Genomic DNA, 17,504 nt, shown 5'->3' with positions numbered 1-17,504 from the left:
TCCACAGGAGAGGAGCCTGATAACTAAAGGATCTGCCTCCCATTCTACTTCTAGAGACTCTAGGAACCACCAGTAAACCTGCAGTCTGAGAACGAAGTGCTCTGTTAGGAACATATGGACCAATCAGATCTCTGATGTATGATGGAGCTAGATCATTAAGGGCTTTATATGTGAGGAGGAGAATTTTAAATTCTATTCTGGATTTAACAGGGAGCCAATGAAGGGAAGCTAAAGTAGGGGAAATATGATCTCTCTTTTTAATTTTCATCAGAACTCTTGCTGCAGCATTTTGAATCAGCTGAAGGCTTTTAACTGCATTTTGTGGACATCCTGATAGTAAAGAATTACAATAGTCCAGCCTTGAAGGAACAAATGCATGGACTAGTTTTTCAGCATCATTCCTGGATAGGATATTTCTAATTTTGGCAATATTCCAGAGGTGAAAGAAGGAAATCCTAGAAACCTGTTTAATATGGGATTTAAAATTCAGTTGTCAGTACACTTCTGATGGCATTGCACCATCCTATTTACAGGAGTTGTTTCTTATCACTCTTCACTATCACCATGCAGCTTTGCTCTTCGTTGCCATAATAGTTCCGGAGATGAAAGAAGGAAATCCTAGAAACCTGTTTAATATGGGATTTAAATGACATGTCCTGGTTAAAAATAACACCAAGGTTTTTTACTTTATTATCGGAGGTCAATTTAATGCCATCCAGGTTGAGTGATTGACTAAGCAGTTTCTTCTTTAAAGACTCCAGTCCAAAGACGACAACTTCTGTCTTGTCTGAATTTAGAAACAGAAAATTTAAAGTCATCCAAGTTTTTATGTCTTCAAGACATGTTTGTAGTCTATCTGACTGGTTGGGCTCATCAGGATTCATGGACAAGTCAAGCTGAGTATCATCAATGTAACAGTGAAAATGTATTCTACTTTGCCTGATAATTTTACCTGTTAAATATATATAGTAAAGAGAATTGGCCCAAGTACTGAACCCTGTGGTACCCCCCAATTAACCCTGGAGTTTAAAGATGATTTATCATTTACATGAACAAACTGGAATCTGTCAGACAAATAAGATTTAAACCAGCCTAGCGCTGTTCCCCTGATCCCTATAGCATATTCCGACCTCCGACGGTGTGTGACCTCTTAAGGGAAGCTGCTAATAGACTGGTAGAATTAAAATGCTGTTAAGAGGTCGGACACTGACCGTCTGTCTGCCGAGTTTCCCACTGCTAAAGCCAATAGGCAGAAGTTGACACCTGAAGATACAGCCCTTCCTCATTTGCATAATGACACAGAAATGAATACGGAAATGTAAAAAGCATAGGCATAAATACATAGTGTCCGAGCTACCATAGCCTGTTGGCGGTCAGACGTCTCGGGGTCCCTGGTCCCCAGAAGTGATCACACACTCTATCAAACCCTGACTCTTAAAGGAACGACTCTCAAACAACTTTCAGCTCCTTTAATCTAAATTAGGTAGAGGAATGATTACAGAGATCAGCACTGAGGCTCCCTTCTCAGACCACCGCCGACTGTGAAAGGATGACAAAAGAGCCCCGAAAGAAGATCACATGTAGTTTAATATCTGGCACTCCAATGCAATGGATATGCCCTCCCTCAGTGATTCTCAGTAGACTATGTGTGACCATTGTGGTGTCTATCTGGTTGGTTGTGTAGTAGTGGGTGTCCATCCTTAATCTAAGTGTGCCGTGGCTTTCTAATCAAACCAGTTACTGCTCCACCATCAAACCCAGTGCCCCAGCATAAGGTCATTCATGACAATCCTTGGGCCATTTATCCTTGTAATGAGTGTCGATGAGCATTCTTATCCTATTCTAACAAAAGGGAAACATTAGATATGTGCTGTTCCAGTGTATTGGCGCCTCATTGATAGGTTTCAGGGTTGGTCGTCCCATCTGTTGCTGTAATTGAGCAAGATTCTCCTTGGCTATAGTGCTTGATCTGAAGTATGGTAAAATGTGCCTGGCTTTGTGTCTGATGGATGTAAGAGTGGAGTTCTGATCACATGATTTTCTAACTAATAAATTGAGACTATGTGCAATACAAATTGAGTGCAGAATTTGGAGCCCTCTAGTGGATGCAGTCATGTTTGGTGCTGCGTCGGTCACAAGACATTACTTTATTGGTTATGGACCAGTCCTCCATCATGCCCCTTTTGACTTGGGCCAAATTGTGAAATAATTCAGCTTTTAAATAATTAAAATAGTTGAATTTATCTGCCTTAATCTACATTAGAGGGTGACACGGGAGTGGATTTTCACTCCTGTCCCATCCCACTCCTGGTAAAATTACACCCACTCCCATCCCACTCCCATTCAGAATGACTCCCACTCCCGTGGCTCTCACATTTTTGTCATCTTCATTTAGTCTTTCGGCAATACATTGAATATGAATTTCTATGAAGGACCAGTTAAGATTTTAGCTGTAGTAAAGGCCAGTTAAAGTAAAAACAAAAATGAATAAATCATAAAAATAACAAACAAGGAAACAGACCATGCCTATCTTAGTTGAATAAACAAAGTGTGCAAAGTTGCCTTTTATTAATTTATTAATTGTTTTCTTTAAACAATGACGTTACTTTGATGTTTCAAATTGCTGAATTGAAAGAAAAAAGGCACCTAGCAAGAGAACTGTACTAAATGAACAAAAGTGCATAAAGGCATTACCTTCACAATATAGATACTGTACCTCAATGGTCTGGGTTGCTCCTTGCGGGACCCGGCTGGGCCAAGCCCGAAGGACCTGCAGGGGGAACCGTGAGGGACCGGTGCAAAGTGGATTGGGCATCAGACGAAGGTGGAGACCTCGGCGGCCCGATCCCCTGATGCTTAGGCTAGCTCTAGGAACATGGAATGTCACCTCACTGGGGGGGAAGGAGCCTGAGCTTGTGCGGGAGGTCGAGAGATATCGACTAGAAATAGTCGGGCTCACCTCCACGCACAGCGTGGGCTCTGGAACCCATCTCCTCGAGAGGGGCTGGACTCTCTTCTATTCTGGAGTGGCCCACGGCGAGAGGCAGCGGGCTGGGGTGGGTTTGCTTGTTGCCCCCCAGCTCAGCCGTCTCATGTTGGGGTTTACCCCAGTGGATGAGAGGGTCGCATCCCTGCGCCTTCGGGTTGGGGACAGGTTTCTGACTGTCGTTTCGGCCTACGGGCCAGGCAATAGTGCGGAGTACCTGGCCTTCTTGGCATCCCTGTCGGGGGTGCTGGATAGTGCCCCTCCTGTGGACTCCATTATTCTGCTGGGGGACTTCAACGCCCACGTGGGAAACAACAGTGACTCCTGGAGAAGCGTGATCGGGAGGAATGGCCTCCCCGATCTGAATCCGAGTGGTGTTTCGTTATTGGACTTCTGTGCTAGTCACGGATTGTCCATGATGAACACCATGTTCAAGCATAAGGGTGTCCATAAGTGCACTCTGCACCAGGACACCCTAGGCAGGAGGTCGATGATCAACTTTGTTGGAATTATGATTATTGATTAATTAATCTTTATCAATAATTATAATTAAAAATCATAATTTGACAAAATTAATTTCTTAACAAAAATCCTCATTTATGAATCGAGACTAGATGTCTTTTGGTGTTGTAATTGTGGCTCAACGCCTTTGATAATTACAACCGTTAAATACTCAGTAATAATTAATAACTATTACCATAGATGTCACTGTTTAATCGACCGTTTCTGCCGCAACGTGTGGAACTTCAACCTTATCTTGACTGACGAATCACTCTTGCACAAAATAAACACAAAACGCCTTCTGTTTATCTATAGGAACATTTATTAAATCACAGCCCTGATACATACGCTCTTCCGATTTAATAATCTTCACCTACTCAAACATGCAAAGTTCTACACAAAAGGGGTGAAATATGTAACTAAACAAAATAAAGCAAAACAGCAGTATGGGATCAAACCAGCAGTTATGGCAAAAATGATAATATGACAAAGGGATGTGGTGGTGAGTGGAGGTTGGGGCGCAGCTCAAACTGTAACTCAGTTATACTCAGTCATAAAACATCCCCCAAGGCTGGGCAAGGTGAGCAGACAAAGGGTTATAAAACTTTTGGCGGCAAGCTAGTAAGCAGTAAGGTTGAAGACAAAGAAAATGGGGAATTTCACCATGAGGTTATTATAACAGTCCAATCTCACAGCGCACCTGCGCTTGCTCTCAGGTGTTCAACAACCCCGTAAAACACACAAAGCTGGGTAGCACAGCAGCTTCCACACATCCAACACGGCACGTCAAAGTTTCAATAAAAAGGTTACATGCACATATAATTCAGAACACCTTAGATTAAATGGCAAATCTAATCGCGTTAAAACCTCCTGTACCCTGCCCAGACTTTCTAAGAAATAAATACAAATAAAGGATGTGTTTTACTTGTCGTTGTCTTCCTTCTGAGCTGAGTTGAGAGAGAGTGGGGTGGAAGTTGGAAGTTAATGTGCGTCCACAGTTAACTTCAGAAAAAGCGGTCAATCTTCGTCCTCTGGCCTCCTTGGTGAAAGGGAAAAATATGATCTGACCATCACAGTCGACTAGAACAAAACAAGGTGGCGATTCGTCTCCGTGAAACTCCGTGGTTTTTTTAGTTACGTGTTAAACTCACGTCTTCGATCGGCAAAGTGAAATATCTGGCCTTCTTATTCCAAAAACCTCTTTTATGAATTTTCGTTGGCCAACGAAGGAGAATAAATGAAATCCACTCAGGACTCTTCTCCAGATAATGCTTCAGATGTTGGTAACCGTGTCACGGTCTCCAGCTGAAAACGAGTGTTCAAAATGGGCGCCTTCCTATATAGCGTCCTGTGACGTCAGACTTGGGACGCCCCATCATATCAGTCACAGTGTCCGACGGGATCTGTAGGAACACACTGTCCTGGATACAAAATGGCCGAAAATGCCAGGAGGCCTGGTGGCATCCAGCAACGTGCAAATGGTCCAATATTCAGCAAACAAGTGGCCCAACAACTTTGTTGTCTTGTCGTCAGACCTTCGGCCGCATGTTTTGGACACTCAAGTTGCCTACCGATCTGCGTATCGGTTTATGAATGTGTGAGCGTTAGTGAGTGCGATTGGGTGAATGTGGCTCTAGTGTAAAGCGCTTTGAGTGGTCTGCATGACTAGAAAAGCGCTATATAAGTTCAGTCCATTTACCATTTTTACCATCACCCAGGCTGAAGCCACTGAGGTGGTGAAAAAGCTCCACGGTGGCAGGGCTTTGGGGGTGGATGAGATCCACCCTGAGTACCTCAAGTCTCTGGATGTTGTAGGGCTGTCATGGCTGACACGCCTCTTCAACATTGCATGGCGGTTGGGGACAGTGCCTCTGGACTGGCAGACTGGGGTGGTGGTCCCCCTTAATTAAGAAGGGTGACCTGAGAGTGTGTTCCAACTACAGGGGGATCACACTTCTCAGTCTCCCTGGTAAGGCCTACGCCAGGGTATTGGAGAGGAGAGTCCGGCCGATAGTCGAATCTCGGCTTCAGGAGGAGAAGTGTGGTTTTCATCCCGGCCGTGGAGCACTGGACCAGCTCTATACCCTCTACAGGTTACTCGGGGGTTCATGGAAGTTTGCCCAACTGGTTCACATGTGTTTTGTGGACCTGGAGAAAGACCCTCGTGGTGCCCTGTGGGGGGTGCTCCAGGAGTATGGAATCGGGGGCCCTTTATTAGGGGCCATCCGGTCTCTGTACAAGCGGAGCAGGAGTTTGGTCCGCATTGCCAGCACTAAGTCTGACTTTTTCCCGGTGCATGTTGGACTCCGGCAGGACTACCCTTTGTCACCGGTCCTGTTCATAACATTTATGGGCAGGATTTCTAGGCATAGCCAAGGGCTGGAGGGGTCTGGTTTGGGGACCAGTGGATTTAATCTCTTCTTTTAGCGGATGATGTGGTCCTGCTGGCCCCCTGTAGCCAAGACCTACAGCATGCGCTGGGGTGGTTCGCAGCCGAGTTTGAAGTGGCTGGGATGAAGATCAACTCCTTCAAGTCCGAGGATATGGTTCTTGACCGGAAAAGGGTGGTTTGTCCTCTTCAGGCTGGAGGGGAGTTCCTGCCTCAAGTGGAGGAGTTCAAGTATCTCGGGGTCTTGTTCATGAGTGAGGGAAGAATGGAGTGGGAGATCGACAGACGGATCGGTGCGGCTGCCGCAGTAATAGAGGCACTGTGCTGGTCCGTTGTGGTGAAGAGATAGCTGAGCCGAAAAGCGAAGCTCTCGATCTACATTTCTACCCTCACCTATGGCCATGAACGAGATCCCGGATGCAAGCGGGTGACATGAGCTTCCTTCGTAGGGTGGCCGGACACTCCCTTAGAGATAAGATGAGGAGCTCAGCCATCCGGAAGGGGCTCGGAGTAGAGCCGCTGCTCCTCCACATCGAGAGGAGCCAGTTGAGGTGGCTCGGGCATCTATATCGGATGCCTCCTGGACGCCTTCCTTGGGAGGGACTATGTCTCTCGGCTAGCCTGGTAACGCCTTGGGAGCTGGAGGAGGTGTCTGAGGAGAGGGATGTCTGGGCGTCTCTGCTGAGTCTGCTCCTGCAAACTAGTCCTGGATAAAGTGGAAGACGACGTGTACGAGTACAAGTACCTCAATGGTTCACTGCCCTGGTCCCCAGTGACCCTTTCCTTGCAAGTTTTAGATGTATGTCTGCTCCAGCACACCTGATTCAAGTCCTGACATGACCTCCTATACAAGCATCAAGAATGGAAGGCCAAATTTTAGCAAAATTAAACAAATAAAAACTTCAATAAATATATAAATAAATGTTGTTATGTATCATAAGTGAAATAAATGTAACATTAAATGTGCCATTAAATTAAAGGCACCATTTATTTATGTAATACATCATACATCAAATAAATGTACCATTATATTATGAAATAGACTATTATATAATTAAATGTGCCATTAAATATTTAAATTCAATTTTAAAGATGGCATTACTTAATTAGTGTCACGTTTAATTATTTAATGATGTATTAAATAAAGAAAATTGCACATTTAATGGTACATTCACATTTCTTTCTATTTCAGAATGTATTTATTTAATATCTTCCCTTTTAATCTTCAATAACCAAGTGATGAAGCCTGTAAATCACCCATTTAATTAAGTCATGTGTGTGGCAGCAAGGAGAGACAACTAAAATATGCAGTACAGTGGTACCCTGAGGACGAGGCTTGGGAACCAGTGGGCACTGCGTCTTCACACCGTGACATTAAACTCTCATGAAGTTCGGTAGATAAATCCTTACTTCTGACTTTACGTTGCAGATCCAACTTTACCAGGTTGACTTCTCCACTGCCATTTGCTCCCTCCATTGCACGCGGGTGGAAAACATCGATCAAAAGCACTGTTGAGTTTTGGGTCATGTAGTTCGTTTGACTTGCATTATAGGATAGGCTTCTTGGAAAAAAAATACAAAACGGCGGCATTGATCCTAGTTTATTTTCCCTCCTATTGGTTAGCTCCCGTCTGCTTCCGATCTTTACTAACGCTGACTCCCATCCCGCGGGGATTCTCAAAAAAAATGTCACAATCTATTCTACATTTATTAACATTTGGTCCAAAATTCCTCCTGTTTTCTGTGAAACTGGAATAATTTGGCTGCAGAACCTGAGTTTGTATTGATGGAGCTGCTGGTGGAACTGACAGAGTTTAAGAGATGAAGTCAGCAGGTCTTTTCTTAAGCAGCAGCATGTTGTGATTAATATTAATGAGAGCTCTTTAACTGGTTCTGTTTAACTGTTTTAACCTGCATCCCTTTGGCTTCAGCTCACATGTTTTATTCTTTATTCAGATTGAGGAGCTGCAGTTTGTCAGAGATCAGCTGTGCTTCTCTGGTCTCAGCTCTGACGTCTAACCCGTCCCATCTGAAAGAACTGAACCTGAGCTGGAACAACAACCTGAAAGATGCTGGAGTGAAGGAGCTCTGTGGTTTTTTACAGACTCCTCTCTGCAAACTACAGATATTGAGGTAAGACACCATATTTTAGTTTAGTTATGATATTTATGATGTGAAAATTGTGTTGACACTAAACTGCAGCCATATGGCTGATATTATACTGATCCACACTGAGGATCTTCATGGTAAAGTCTGGTTTCTTCTCCACTGGTTTGGTCTAGTTCAAGTTTCTTTCTTTTTCAAATTTCCTCCAATAATTTATTGAATAATGAGAAGAAAATATTAAACAATGAGTTGAATTTCAGTGTGGGGTTGCAGCTATTATCCAGAACCTCCCAGAATCTAGTGGATCTAGAGCTGATAATGCAGGAAATTCCCAGTCCCATTCCCAGCAGCATTATTTAATAATGTTGAGCCAACATAGGCAACGGTTTGGAACGCAGGAAGAATCCCAGAAACTCTCTAAGACTTCAGTCCTGGAGAAGACACTTGGTGCTCCCGTTCTCCTCCTCTGTACGAGGCTACGAGCTCCCGGTGCTGCTGTTGCATCTCTCAGTAACATCTACAGAGAGGCTGGATGATCTGGACTGGAGGGTGGAGACATTGTTAGGCTTTAGCATCCCTGCCCATCAGCTACAATGTTAGTAGCTGTATTATTATTATTTTAATGTTTTTAATCTCTTTAAACCTTCATCAAATCAGCTTTTCTACATTTTCTCCAGGATGACTTTAAAACAGTTCAGTTCATATTTCTGTGAATAATTTGATAGAATTCAGCTGAAAACAAAATTCATATCTTCCATTACAGTAAATACTTTCCTGAGTTCGTTACTAGACTTGGAGCCAGTGTTTAATTGTGTCCCTCTGTGAAACTGAGTTGGACCCCCTGATCTAAGGTCAGAACAGGACAGCATTTGGACCCCCAGTGTGTATAAATCCCCCTCATGTGAAGCAGGTCAGAGGGGATTCAACCCAATTTAGAAAAGTGAATTTCATCTCCTGGAATCTGTCTGACAGTAACAAATATATAATCACTGATTGATGCTTCAACACTTTTAGAAGCTCTGGAATGATTTTACTGACTAAAATACTCAAACACCACATGTCTCAGTACCAGGTTCTGGTTCTGTGTGTTTCAGCTCTTCAAATCAGTTTTCCATGAAATATTCTCCATGACATCATGTTTTTATGGCTGTGGAATAATTCAAATAGTTGAATTTATCTACATTAATCTACATTTGTTCATATTTCCTCCAAAATTCCTCCTGACTTGTTTGTTTTCTGTGAAACTTGAATAATTTGGCTGCAGAACCTGAGTTTGTATTGATGGAGCTGCTGGTGGAGCTGACAGAGTTTAAGAGCTGAAGTCAGCAGGTCTTTATTGAAGCAGCAGCATGTTGTCATTAATATTAATGAGAGCTCTTTAACTGGTTCTGTTGGACTGTTTTAACCTGCATCCTGTTGGCTTCAGCTCACATGTTTTATTCTTTATTCAGATTGTGGAGCTGCAGTTTGTCAGAGATCAGCTGTGCTTCTCTGGTCTCAGCTCTGAAGTCCAACCCGTCCCATCTGACAGAACTGGACCTGCGCTACAATGACCTGAAGGAGTCAGATGTTCAGCAGCTGGAGGATCTTGTAAAGAGTCCAGACTACAAACTGAATCATGTGTAAGTAGATGTTTGGAGTGAGTCCAGCTGCTGTCAGAAGAATTGTTCTGAAACCAGTTAGCATCAAAGCAAAGATCCAGTGTTCCCAGTAAAGCTGTAGCTTCTCAATGGGAGGAGAATGGTGGCAGGCTTCCTGATTGGACACAGAGACAACAATCAGCCAATCAGATGAGCCAGAAGCTTGTTGTGTTCCTGTGTTTGTGTTGATGTGAAGATGACTGTTGCTGTTGTGTTCATGTCTACAGGAAATAAAGCTGGATTCCAGCTGACAGCTTCCAACATGTATAGAGACAGTGGTCCTCATTCATCAGACTGTGGTAGCATCAGATCTGATCTCAGACTGTTTGTTCTCTCATTTCAACAGGAAACAACTGATCAGGTTCATCTTTGTCACAGCTCTGAGATCAGTCTGACTGCAGCCTGGAAACCACTGGCTCTTATTTCACAAACCATCATTACATTTAGTGACCATAATGGTCTTTATACAGAGTAGAAGCTCTGCTGAAGTCCACTCATCACATCTGGACATGTGTCCTTCTGTCATTAGCTTCATCCAGATGTGTTCAGGGACAGCCTCCATGTTTGTTTGTCAGCTGATGTTTCAGAAACAGATGAGATGTTCATCAACAACCAGAGTTTGTGTGTTTAAATGGAGCAGCAGTTGACATGTAGCAGCAGTAAATCATCACTACAGTGTTGGTGCAGAAATGAAGCCTTCATGACTCTCAGCAGTTGGTTTCCACTGTGGACTGGAGTGAAACCTGCAGAGGAACCAGACTTGATGCTAAAAGTGTGTGCAGGTGTGTGAGCTTGGAGCTCAGTGTGTTCACTCCAACACGTTAACATGAGAGCTGAAAGGAAGCTGGCTACGCTCCACAGCTGCTCCACAGCTGCTCTGAACAGGACTGAAGTCCCTGCTGCTCTTTATACTGGATGTGCTGCATCACTGACTGACAGCTGATGGAGAGAGGCTGGAAACACTCATTGATCTCCTCTGTTGCTCCTTCTTCTCTCTGCAGGTCATGGAGGTGATGATCTTTGTGAAGGAGAGAAGCTGAGCTGTGTCCTGATGATCCACAGAGGTTGAAGCTGCAGCAGTTTGAGTTTAAAGAGACTGACTGGATCATGATGATGAACTCTGAGTTTAGAGATTTTTATCCTGTTTATTTTATCATGTCTGTCATTTAGTGTCTGATATTGTTTGTCTCTTTAGATCAATGGAGACTAAGAAAAAAACACTTTAGAAAACTATTAGAGAATTTACACAAAGAATCAAGCAAAAATGACACAAAAACATTGTTCCCTGGATAAATGCAGATATTATAAAACTCATGAACGAATGAGATCCAGCTCTAAAAATAGCAAATAAAACTAAATGAAGTCATGACAGAGGATGTTTCACCATGTTGAGAAATAAAGTGATAAGATTATTCAGAAAAGCAAAGCCAGACATGTGGTGGTGGTGCAGAGGTGAAGCACTCAACCCATATTCAGAGGCCTCAGTCCCTGTTGTGGGTTTGACTCCGGGCCCAGGCGAGCTTTGCTGCTTGTCTTCCTTCTCTCTCCACCCCTTTTCTGTCAACTTCCTGTCAAAAACAAAAAGAGAAAAATAAAGGGACATTCCATCATGATTCTGCTGCTGATAATGAAGAGAGGAGTGATGCTTCTGTTGCTGCTCATGTTTCCTCTACAGGCAGCGAGCCATCATCTACAGACACACTGAATGAAGCAGAGTCAGACTGAAGGTCCAGCTCAAGGTTCATCATGGTTCAAATGTCCACCTGATGGTGGCGCTGCAGGAGACGGCAGAGGATCCATCCAACTGTCAAGATGTTTAACCAAAAACTGGAGCTGCCAAACCAAACAGCTGAAGATCCTCCTTAAAGTCTAAGATAAAGTTTAACATCAAAATCAGCTGCACACCATGAACAATTAAAGTTGGTAAAGCCAACTTTAATTGTAAAGTAATGCTGTCTCAGTATTGCTGCCACCAGCAGCAATGCACCGTTTCACCATATTAACGCTGTTTTTACGCAACTTGGCATCTTCTTCTCCCGATCTAGATCAATAAGTACTGGTGCCCCCCAGGGGTGTGTTCTATCCCCACTCCTCTTCTCTCTGTACACAAATGACTGCACCTCATCGGACTCGTCCGTGAAACTCCTGAAGTTTGCAGACAACACCACTGTCATTGGACTGATCCAGGACGGTGATGAGTCTGCATACAGACAGCAGGTGGATCGGCTGGTACACTGGTGCAGTCAGAATTACCTTGAACTCAACCCACTCAAGACTGTGGAAATGGTGGTGGACCTTCGGAGAACACCACCCCCATACACCCCCCTCACCATCCTCAACAACACTGTATCGGCCGTGGACCACTTCAGGTTCTTAGGAACCACCATCTCTGAGGACCTGAGATGGTCTTCACACATAGACACTGTTCGAAAGAAGGCCCAGCAGAGACTGTACTTCCTGAGGCAACTCAAGAAGTTCAACCTTCCACAGGAGCTGCTGGTCATCTTCTACACTGCCATCATTCAGTCTGTCCTGTCTTCATCCATCTCAGTGTGGTTTGGCTCATCCACAAAACAGGACAGGTCCAGACTGCAACGAATAATCAGAGCTGACCTTCCCTCCATCCAGGACTTATACAGGTCAAGGGTCAAGAAAAGAGCTGCTAAAATCTCTGCAGACCCCACACACCCTGCACATAAACTGTTCAGAGCTTTACCTTCAGGCCGTTGCTACAGAGCACTGTTTACTAAAACCAGCCGCCACAGAGACAGTTTCTTCCCCCAGGCTGTTTCTCTGATGAACATTCAATAGAGAACAAAACAACAGCATACAGATGTTGCAAATACACCTTTTTATTAGATATGTGTATATTGTACATTGTAAATATGTATATTCTGTGGTGCAAAAACAAAACCAAAGAGCAAAGTGTACCGGAGTCAAATTCCTTGTTTGTATGTACAAACTTGGCAATAAAGCTGATTCTGATTCTGATACCTGAACAGTTTATCATTGACGCTCACACAATTAATGAGCGTAGACTTCCCCTTAGACGTCACTTCTGGGTGACTTTGGACTTGAAAAACAACTAAATATGCCTATTTTGGGGAGGTCAGCAAGATGGCAGCGTGTCCAGAAGCTTTTTAAAATGTTTCTGTTTAAATTGGACTCCAAGTTATTAACAACTTTTCAGAAGCAAAAATGGACTATAGTGCTACGTAAGAAATCCTCTTAATGTCTGGACTCAGCATAGCTGAGGTAAACGTTCATGCATGGTGAGTTGAGTTAATTCATGGTGAAATTATAGACTTAGAAAAGGTGAACTGTATGCTGAAGAACAAAACTGAAAAGTTGGAGGCGCAGATAGAAGAACTACAGGAACGTGTTGCAGATGCAGAGCGTTACAAATGGAGATGGTGCCTACGACTGTATGAAGGTTACGACCATCTGGACCAAATTGCACCTGATCTAGGACCAAAAGCAGCTGAAGGAATCGACGTAGTTCATCGGCTTGAAACCACAGTAAGACCAGAGCGATCATGATCCTTTTTGCCAACTGCTCAGTGAGAGACATCATCTGGAGAAGTGCAAAAGATAACATCTACCTGTGAGAGAACAACCTTTGCTTTGATGAAGACCTAACCAAGGGAGATGAGGAGGCCAGGTCTGCTTGGTGGCCTATCATTGAACAGCCTCGTAAGGATGGATGGAGGGCTTACTTTGTGGGGCTTAAAGCTTATGTGGATGGAAAGGAAATTAAATGTGCGACTGGACAATGATGTTCCTCATTCAGCAGCAACCACTACCCTTTACAAATGGTTCAGGTGATTTAGGCGGTGGCTTCAAGTTTTATATTAGGAGTCGTTTCAAAATGGTTGACATTTTATAGTCACTTTTCTTTAGTGTTAAAAAAGAAAAAGTATTCTTGAATTAAACTTTTTGTCTGTTAATACAAGGGGTCTGCATAATAATATAAAACAAAAAGCTGGGTGTTGTGCAGGAGCAAAACATGCAACCCATATTCAAGAGGCTTCAGTCCTCCATGCAGCCTGTTGTGGGTTCAACTCCTGGCCCAGGTGACCTTTGCTGCTTGTCTTCTTCTCTCTCCACCCGTTTCCTGTTGAGAAAAATGAAGGACACTAGAGCTGCAAAAAAAAAAGCCTTCTTTCTTTTATCTAAAGAGGCAAGAGCAGATTTTATCTTTCTTCAAGAATACCATTCTTGTTCAGAAGATAAATCGTTTTTGGAAAAGTCAATGGGGCAAAGATGTATGGTTAGCACATGGTTCAATCAACTCAGCAGGAGCAGCTACTGGATCATTGGACTTTCTTAGAGGTGGAATTTCAATCTTACAATTTTTTGCTGGCTAATATTGATCTTTATAAGAGCCCTGAAAGCTCGAGGTCTAACAAAATGTCAATGTCGTGTCAATCACAAATGTAACAATCCAATCAGAGAACAGATGAGTTTGACTGTAGTGGAGGCATTTTACTGAGCAGCAGGTCCTGGACGGTTGGTACATTTTAAAGATGGAGGACGGAGCCAGCGCAGCTGCGGCTGAGGTAGGCATTACTTCATGGTTTAGTAGAACAACAACAAGACCATTGTTCAGATAAATACTTTTGAAAATGTTGCTGTTGTCATTCAGTCAGTCTCCCTCCATCAGCTGCCTTTAGTCTCCTGCTCCCTTTAAAGCTGCAGCAGGTCTGTGTTTTCCAGGAGTCCCTCTCTCTGTACATGTGTCCTCTGGTTGCTTCAGTCATCAGGTTCTCCTTCATGTTCCTGGTTTCTTCACGGTTCCTCCTTGTGCTCCATGTCATCCTCTTTGTCTTCCTTCTGTTCTTCTTCATGACGTCCTGACTGTCCCAACTGCTGAAATGTTTAAAGGTGTCACTTCTGATTCCCTGCAACAAAATCCATCATCATAGAAAGTTCAATTTAAAATGAATGATTCAATCTTCTTTAGAAATAAACTCATATTTTTAAAGATTTCATCTTATTTTCTCTTTCCATCCTTATCTAAGCAAGTTAAAGTTTTTTACGTTATGAAAACAGTTGTGAATTTAAAGGAGGATAAATGATGTTTCTGTTTCTCTTTTAGCAGTCCTAGTCCTCCATTAAAACTGAATTGTTCTTTGTTTAGAAAACCTTTGTGTTCTTGGTTCATAAAGAGATAATTAAACTTTCACATTAAACATGTAAAGAGTTCTGTCGTCCACACTTTGACAGTTTTGATGCTGTAATTACTCTAGCTCCTCTCTAGACCTGTGAGGATAAAGCAGGTATGAAAAATGAATGCCTGGTTGTTTTCTTTGGGACAACAGAAATATTCAGCTCAGAGAACAGAAGCAGAATGTATTTAATTTAATTTAAAACAGAACACAGAGTGTTTTTACCTTTATTTACGTATAAACCAGACTACCACTCCTATGATTCCTGCTGCCACTATCAAAGCTCCTACAATCAGACCAATCACCTTCCAGGATGAAGCTTCACCAGGATGTAACGGTTCTGCATAGAAAGAGGTGGAAAGTTTAGTCTCTTTGCATGATTTATAACTCCTTTCATTTTAAATAACAAAACGTTTAAACAGCTTAAACTTCACAGCCGTCCTACAGCAGCACATTAACAGCAACTGTACTATGTTCTGATTTAGGTTGTTTCTTGGTCTGCAGTGATTGGAGAAACAACTCGTCCCTCCACCTAATTTTCTAAGTTTAAATTAGCAGAGAAAGAAGGTCTGGATTTTTAAACCTAGTTTATTAGTGGAAAAATACAAGAAAATTATTCAATTGACTTCACTTCAAGGTGCTGCTGGGTAAAGGTGATAAAAATATTAGATATTTCAACACAAGTTCTCTACAGCAGGTCACCTGGTTTACTTATAGTGGCTGTCATGTTGTTCCTCTGAGTTCTGATGGTGCAGCTGTAGGTCAGACCAGGATCATCATTTGAAACCATCAGAGAGGTGCTGATGCTGTAAAGCTTCTCTACAGTCCTCTGGACTGTGGTTCTGTTCTGCAGGGTGGTGTTGGATGGAGGGATGGTGGACCAGCTGAGTTCAGGTTGAGGGTAGATCCCCTATGAGCTGCAGATGATCCTGTTTTCTTCCTGAGAGATGCTGACTTTAGAGACTGGAGCTGAAAAATAACCAGAATTAAATAAAAAACAAACAACAATATAGGTATTAAATATCAAAGAAATTAGAATATTACTGAAAAGTTCATTTATTTCACTAACTAAGTTCACTAGGTAAAACATATAATTATAGATTACAGATTAATTACACACATATATTTTTAATACCTGCTTAAAGGTCATTATTTTGGAAACATGTTTCAACCTGCCTGTGTGTGACAGTGTGATGTGTTTCAGCTCAGGTCCAACAATGAAAACTGAACCTGCAACATGCAGATTTACTGTAAACACAGCGGTGATTTTAAGCTTCATGATTAATGTCCAAGGACCCAGATGTTCTTGTCTCTGATGTTTTCATGGTGCAGCTTTTGGTAAAATCAACTGGTTAAAAAGATCAGTGGAGATTCATGCAGTTTCCAGGAATTAGGGCCTAACAGACCTGTTAGTTACAGCAGAGCTCTTACCGTCTATCTGGAGGTTAATGAATGAATTTATGGTTCCTCTGATGGTGCTGCTGAAGCAGTTATATTTTCCCTGGTCCTGAACCTTCACCTCTGTCTGCAGCAGTGAGACATTACCTCTGGAGATCTGATGGTTGAACAGTGCCGTCCTGCCTCTGAAGTTCTGGTCCTGATGACCTAGCTGGTCTTGGTTCTGGTAGAATGAGTGAACATGAAGGTCTCCCTGTAAATAAATCCAGTGGATGATGATTTCATCTCAGGTCTAATTTTATTCCAGATAAATGTTGTATATGATTGTTTGTGCAACATTTCCATGTCTAATGTTAAGAATTTAAAATATTTGAAAGATTATTTGAAGTATGACAATAATCTGGTGACAGAGCAGAGTTAAGGAGGAAGCAGCAGAAACTGAAGGTGGGTCTGTAGAGTAAAGAGGCTTACAGACAGAAGCTGTAGGAAAAACTCCAGCAAAATACCAGGGAAGTGGAGACGAGGATGAAGAAGATGAAAGTCAATAAACTGAACCTGATCTTCAACAGGTTCAGTTCACACGTCTTCTGCCCCAACCTGTCTTTGATCACAATTAGAGAAATCATATCAGAGCTGTGCTTTCCAGCTGTTTACTAACCTGAAGGTCATCTTTAACCTCAGTCTACTGCAGGAGAAGATGTCTGGACTGCCGGGACAACACCCTGTGTCGTGTCGGTACCGAAGAACGCCGATACATCTGGCCTGACCCGCTTTAGACGGGTCTCCTTCACAGCACACATCATGAAGGTGCTGGGGAGACTGGTTCTCCAACATCTGGAACCACAGGTGAGAACTGCTCTGGACCCGATAATGTTTACCTACCAGCTCCACCTAGAGGCCAAAACGTTGAATTACAATCTTAAGATAAACAGTCTTTTTAGACCAGGGCTGAACTTCAGAAATCATAATTGTTCTGAATATGGAAATGGAAATATTCTTTATTTATATATTCTATTATTTAAAAACCACAACCAGTTCAGCTGAATGTTTTACTGGTTTTAATAAAAGAACATTTTTGATTCCAACTTGAGTTCAGTTTAGTTACAGTCTGAAAAAGTAACAAGGAGTTACAGAATTTAACAGAAACATTTTAGATTTTGACCTCATTTCCTAATTATTTCATAATTTTATGTGTTTGTTTAAATGTAGACGACAGTAACATCCAGTTCCACTTGTATGTTTTATTTTGATGTATATTTGCGTGATTGTGTTTTTGCACCTCAAGTATTTTCTCACATCTGTTTTTTCCCTCCAGA

At 42.6% G+C, this 17,504-nt stretch overlaps 1 protein-coding gene across 1 annotated transcript in view; it reads left to right on the top strand.

Annotated features, from left to right (window-relative positions):
• Positions 1–11,250, top strand: part of LOC124865157 (ribonuclease inhibitor-like) — a 33,235-nt gene extending 21,985 nt beyond the window's left edge. Inside the window, exons 9-11 of the mRNA XM_047360122.1 lie at positions 7,833–8,009; positions 9,434–9,604; positions 10,624–11,250. Coding sequence (XP_047216078.1) covers positions 7,833–8,009; positions 9,434–9,604; positions 10,624–10,636 — 361 coding nt within the window. The 3' untranslated portion in view covers positions 10,637–11,250. The remainder of the gene's footprint in view (positions 1–7,832; positions 8,010–9,433; positions 9,605–10,623) is intronic.
• Positions 11,251–17,504: the final 6,254 nt, after the last annotated feature.

This window comes from Girardinichthys multiradiatus, unplaced genomic scaffold (genome assembly GCF_021462225.1).
Source record: "Girardinichthys multiradiatus isolate DD_20200921_A unplaced genomic scaffold, DD_fGirMul_XY1 scaffold_30, whole genome shotgun sequence".
NCBI classification, from domain to species: Eukaryota; Metazoa; Chordata; class Actinopteri; order Cyprinodontiformes; family Goodeidae; genus Girardinichthys; species Girardinichthys multiradiatus.
This window is presented reverse-complemented; position numbering and strand designations above follow the sequence as displayed.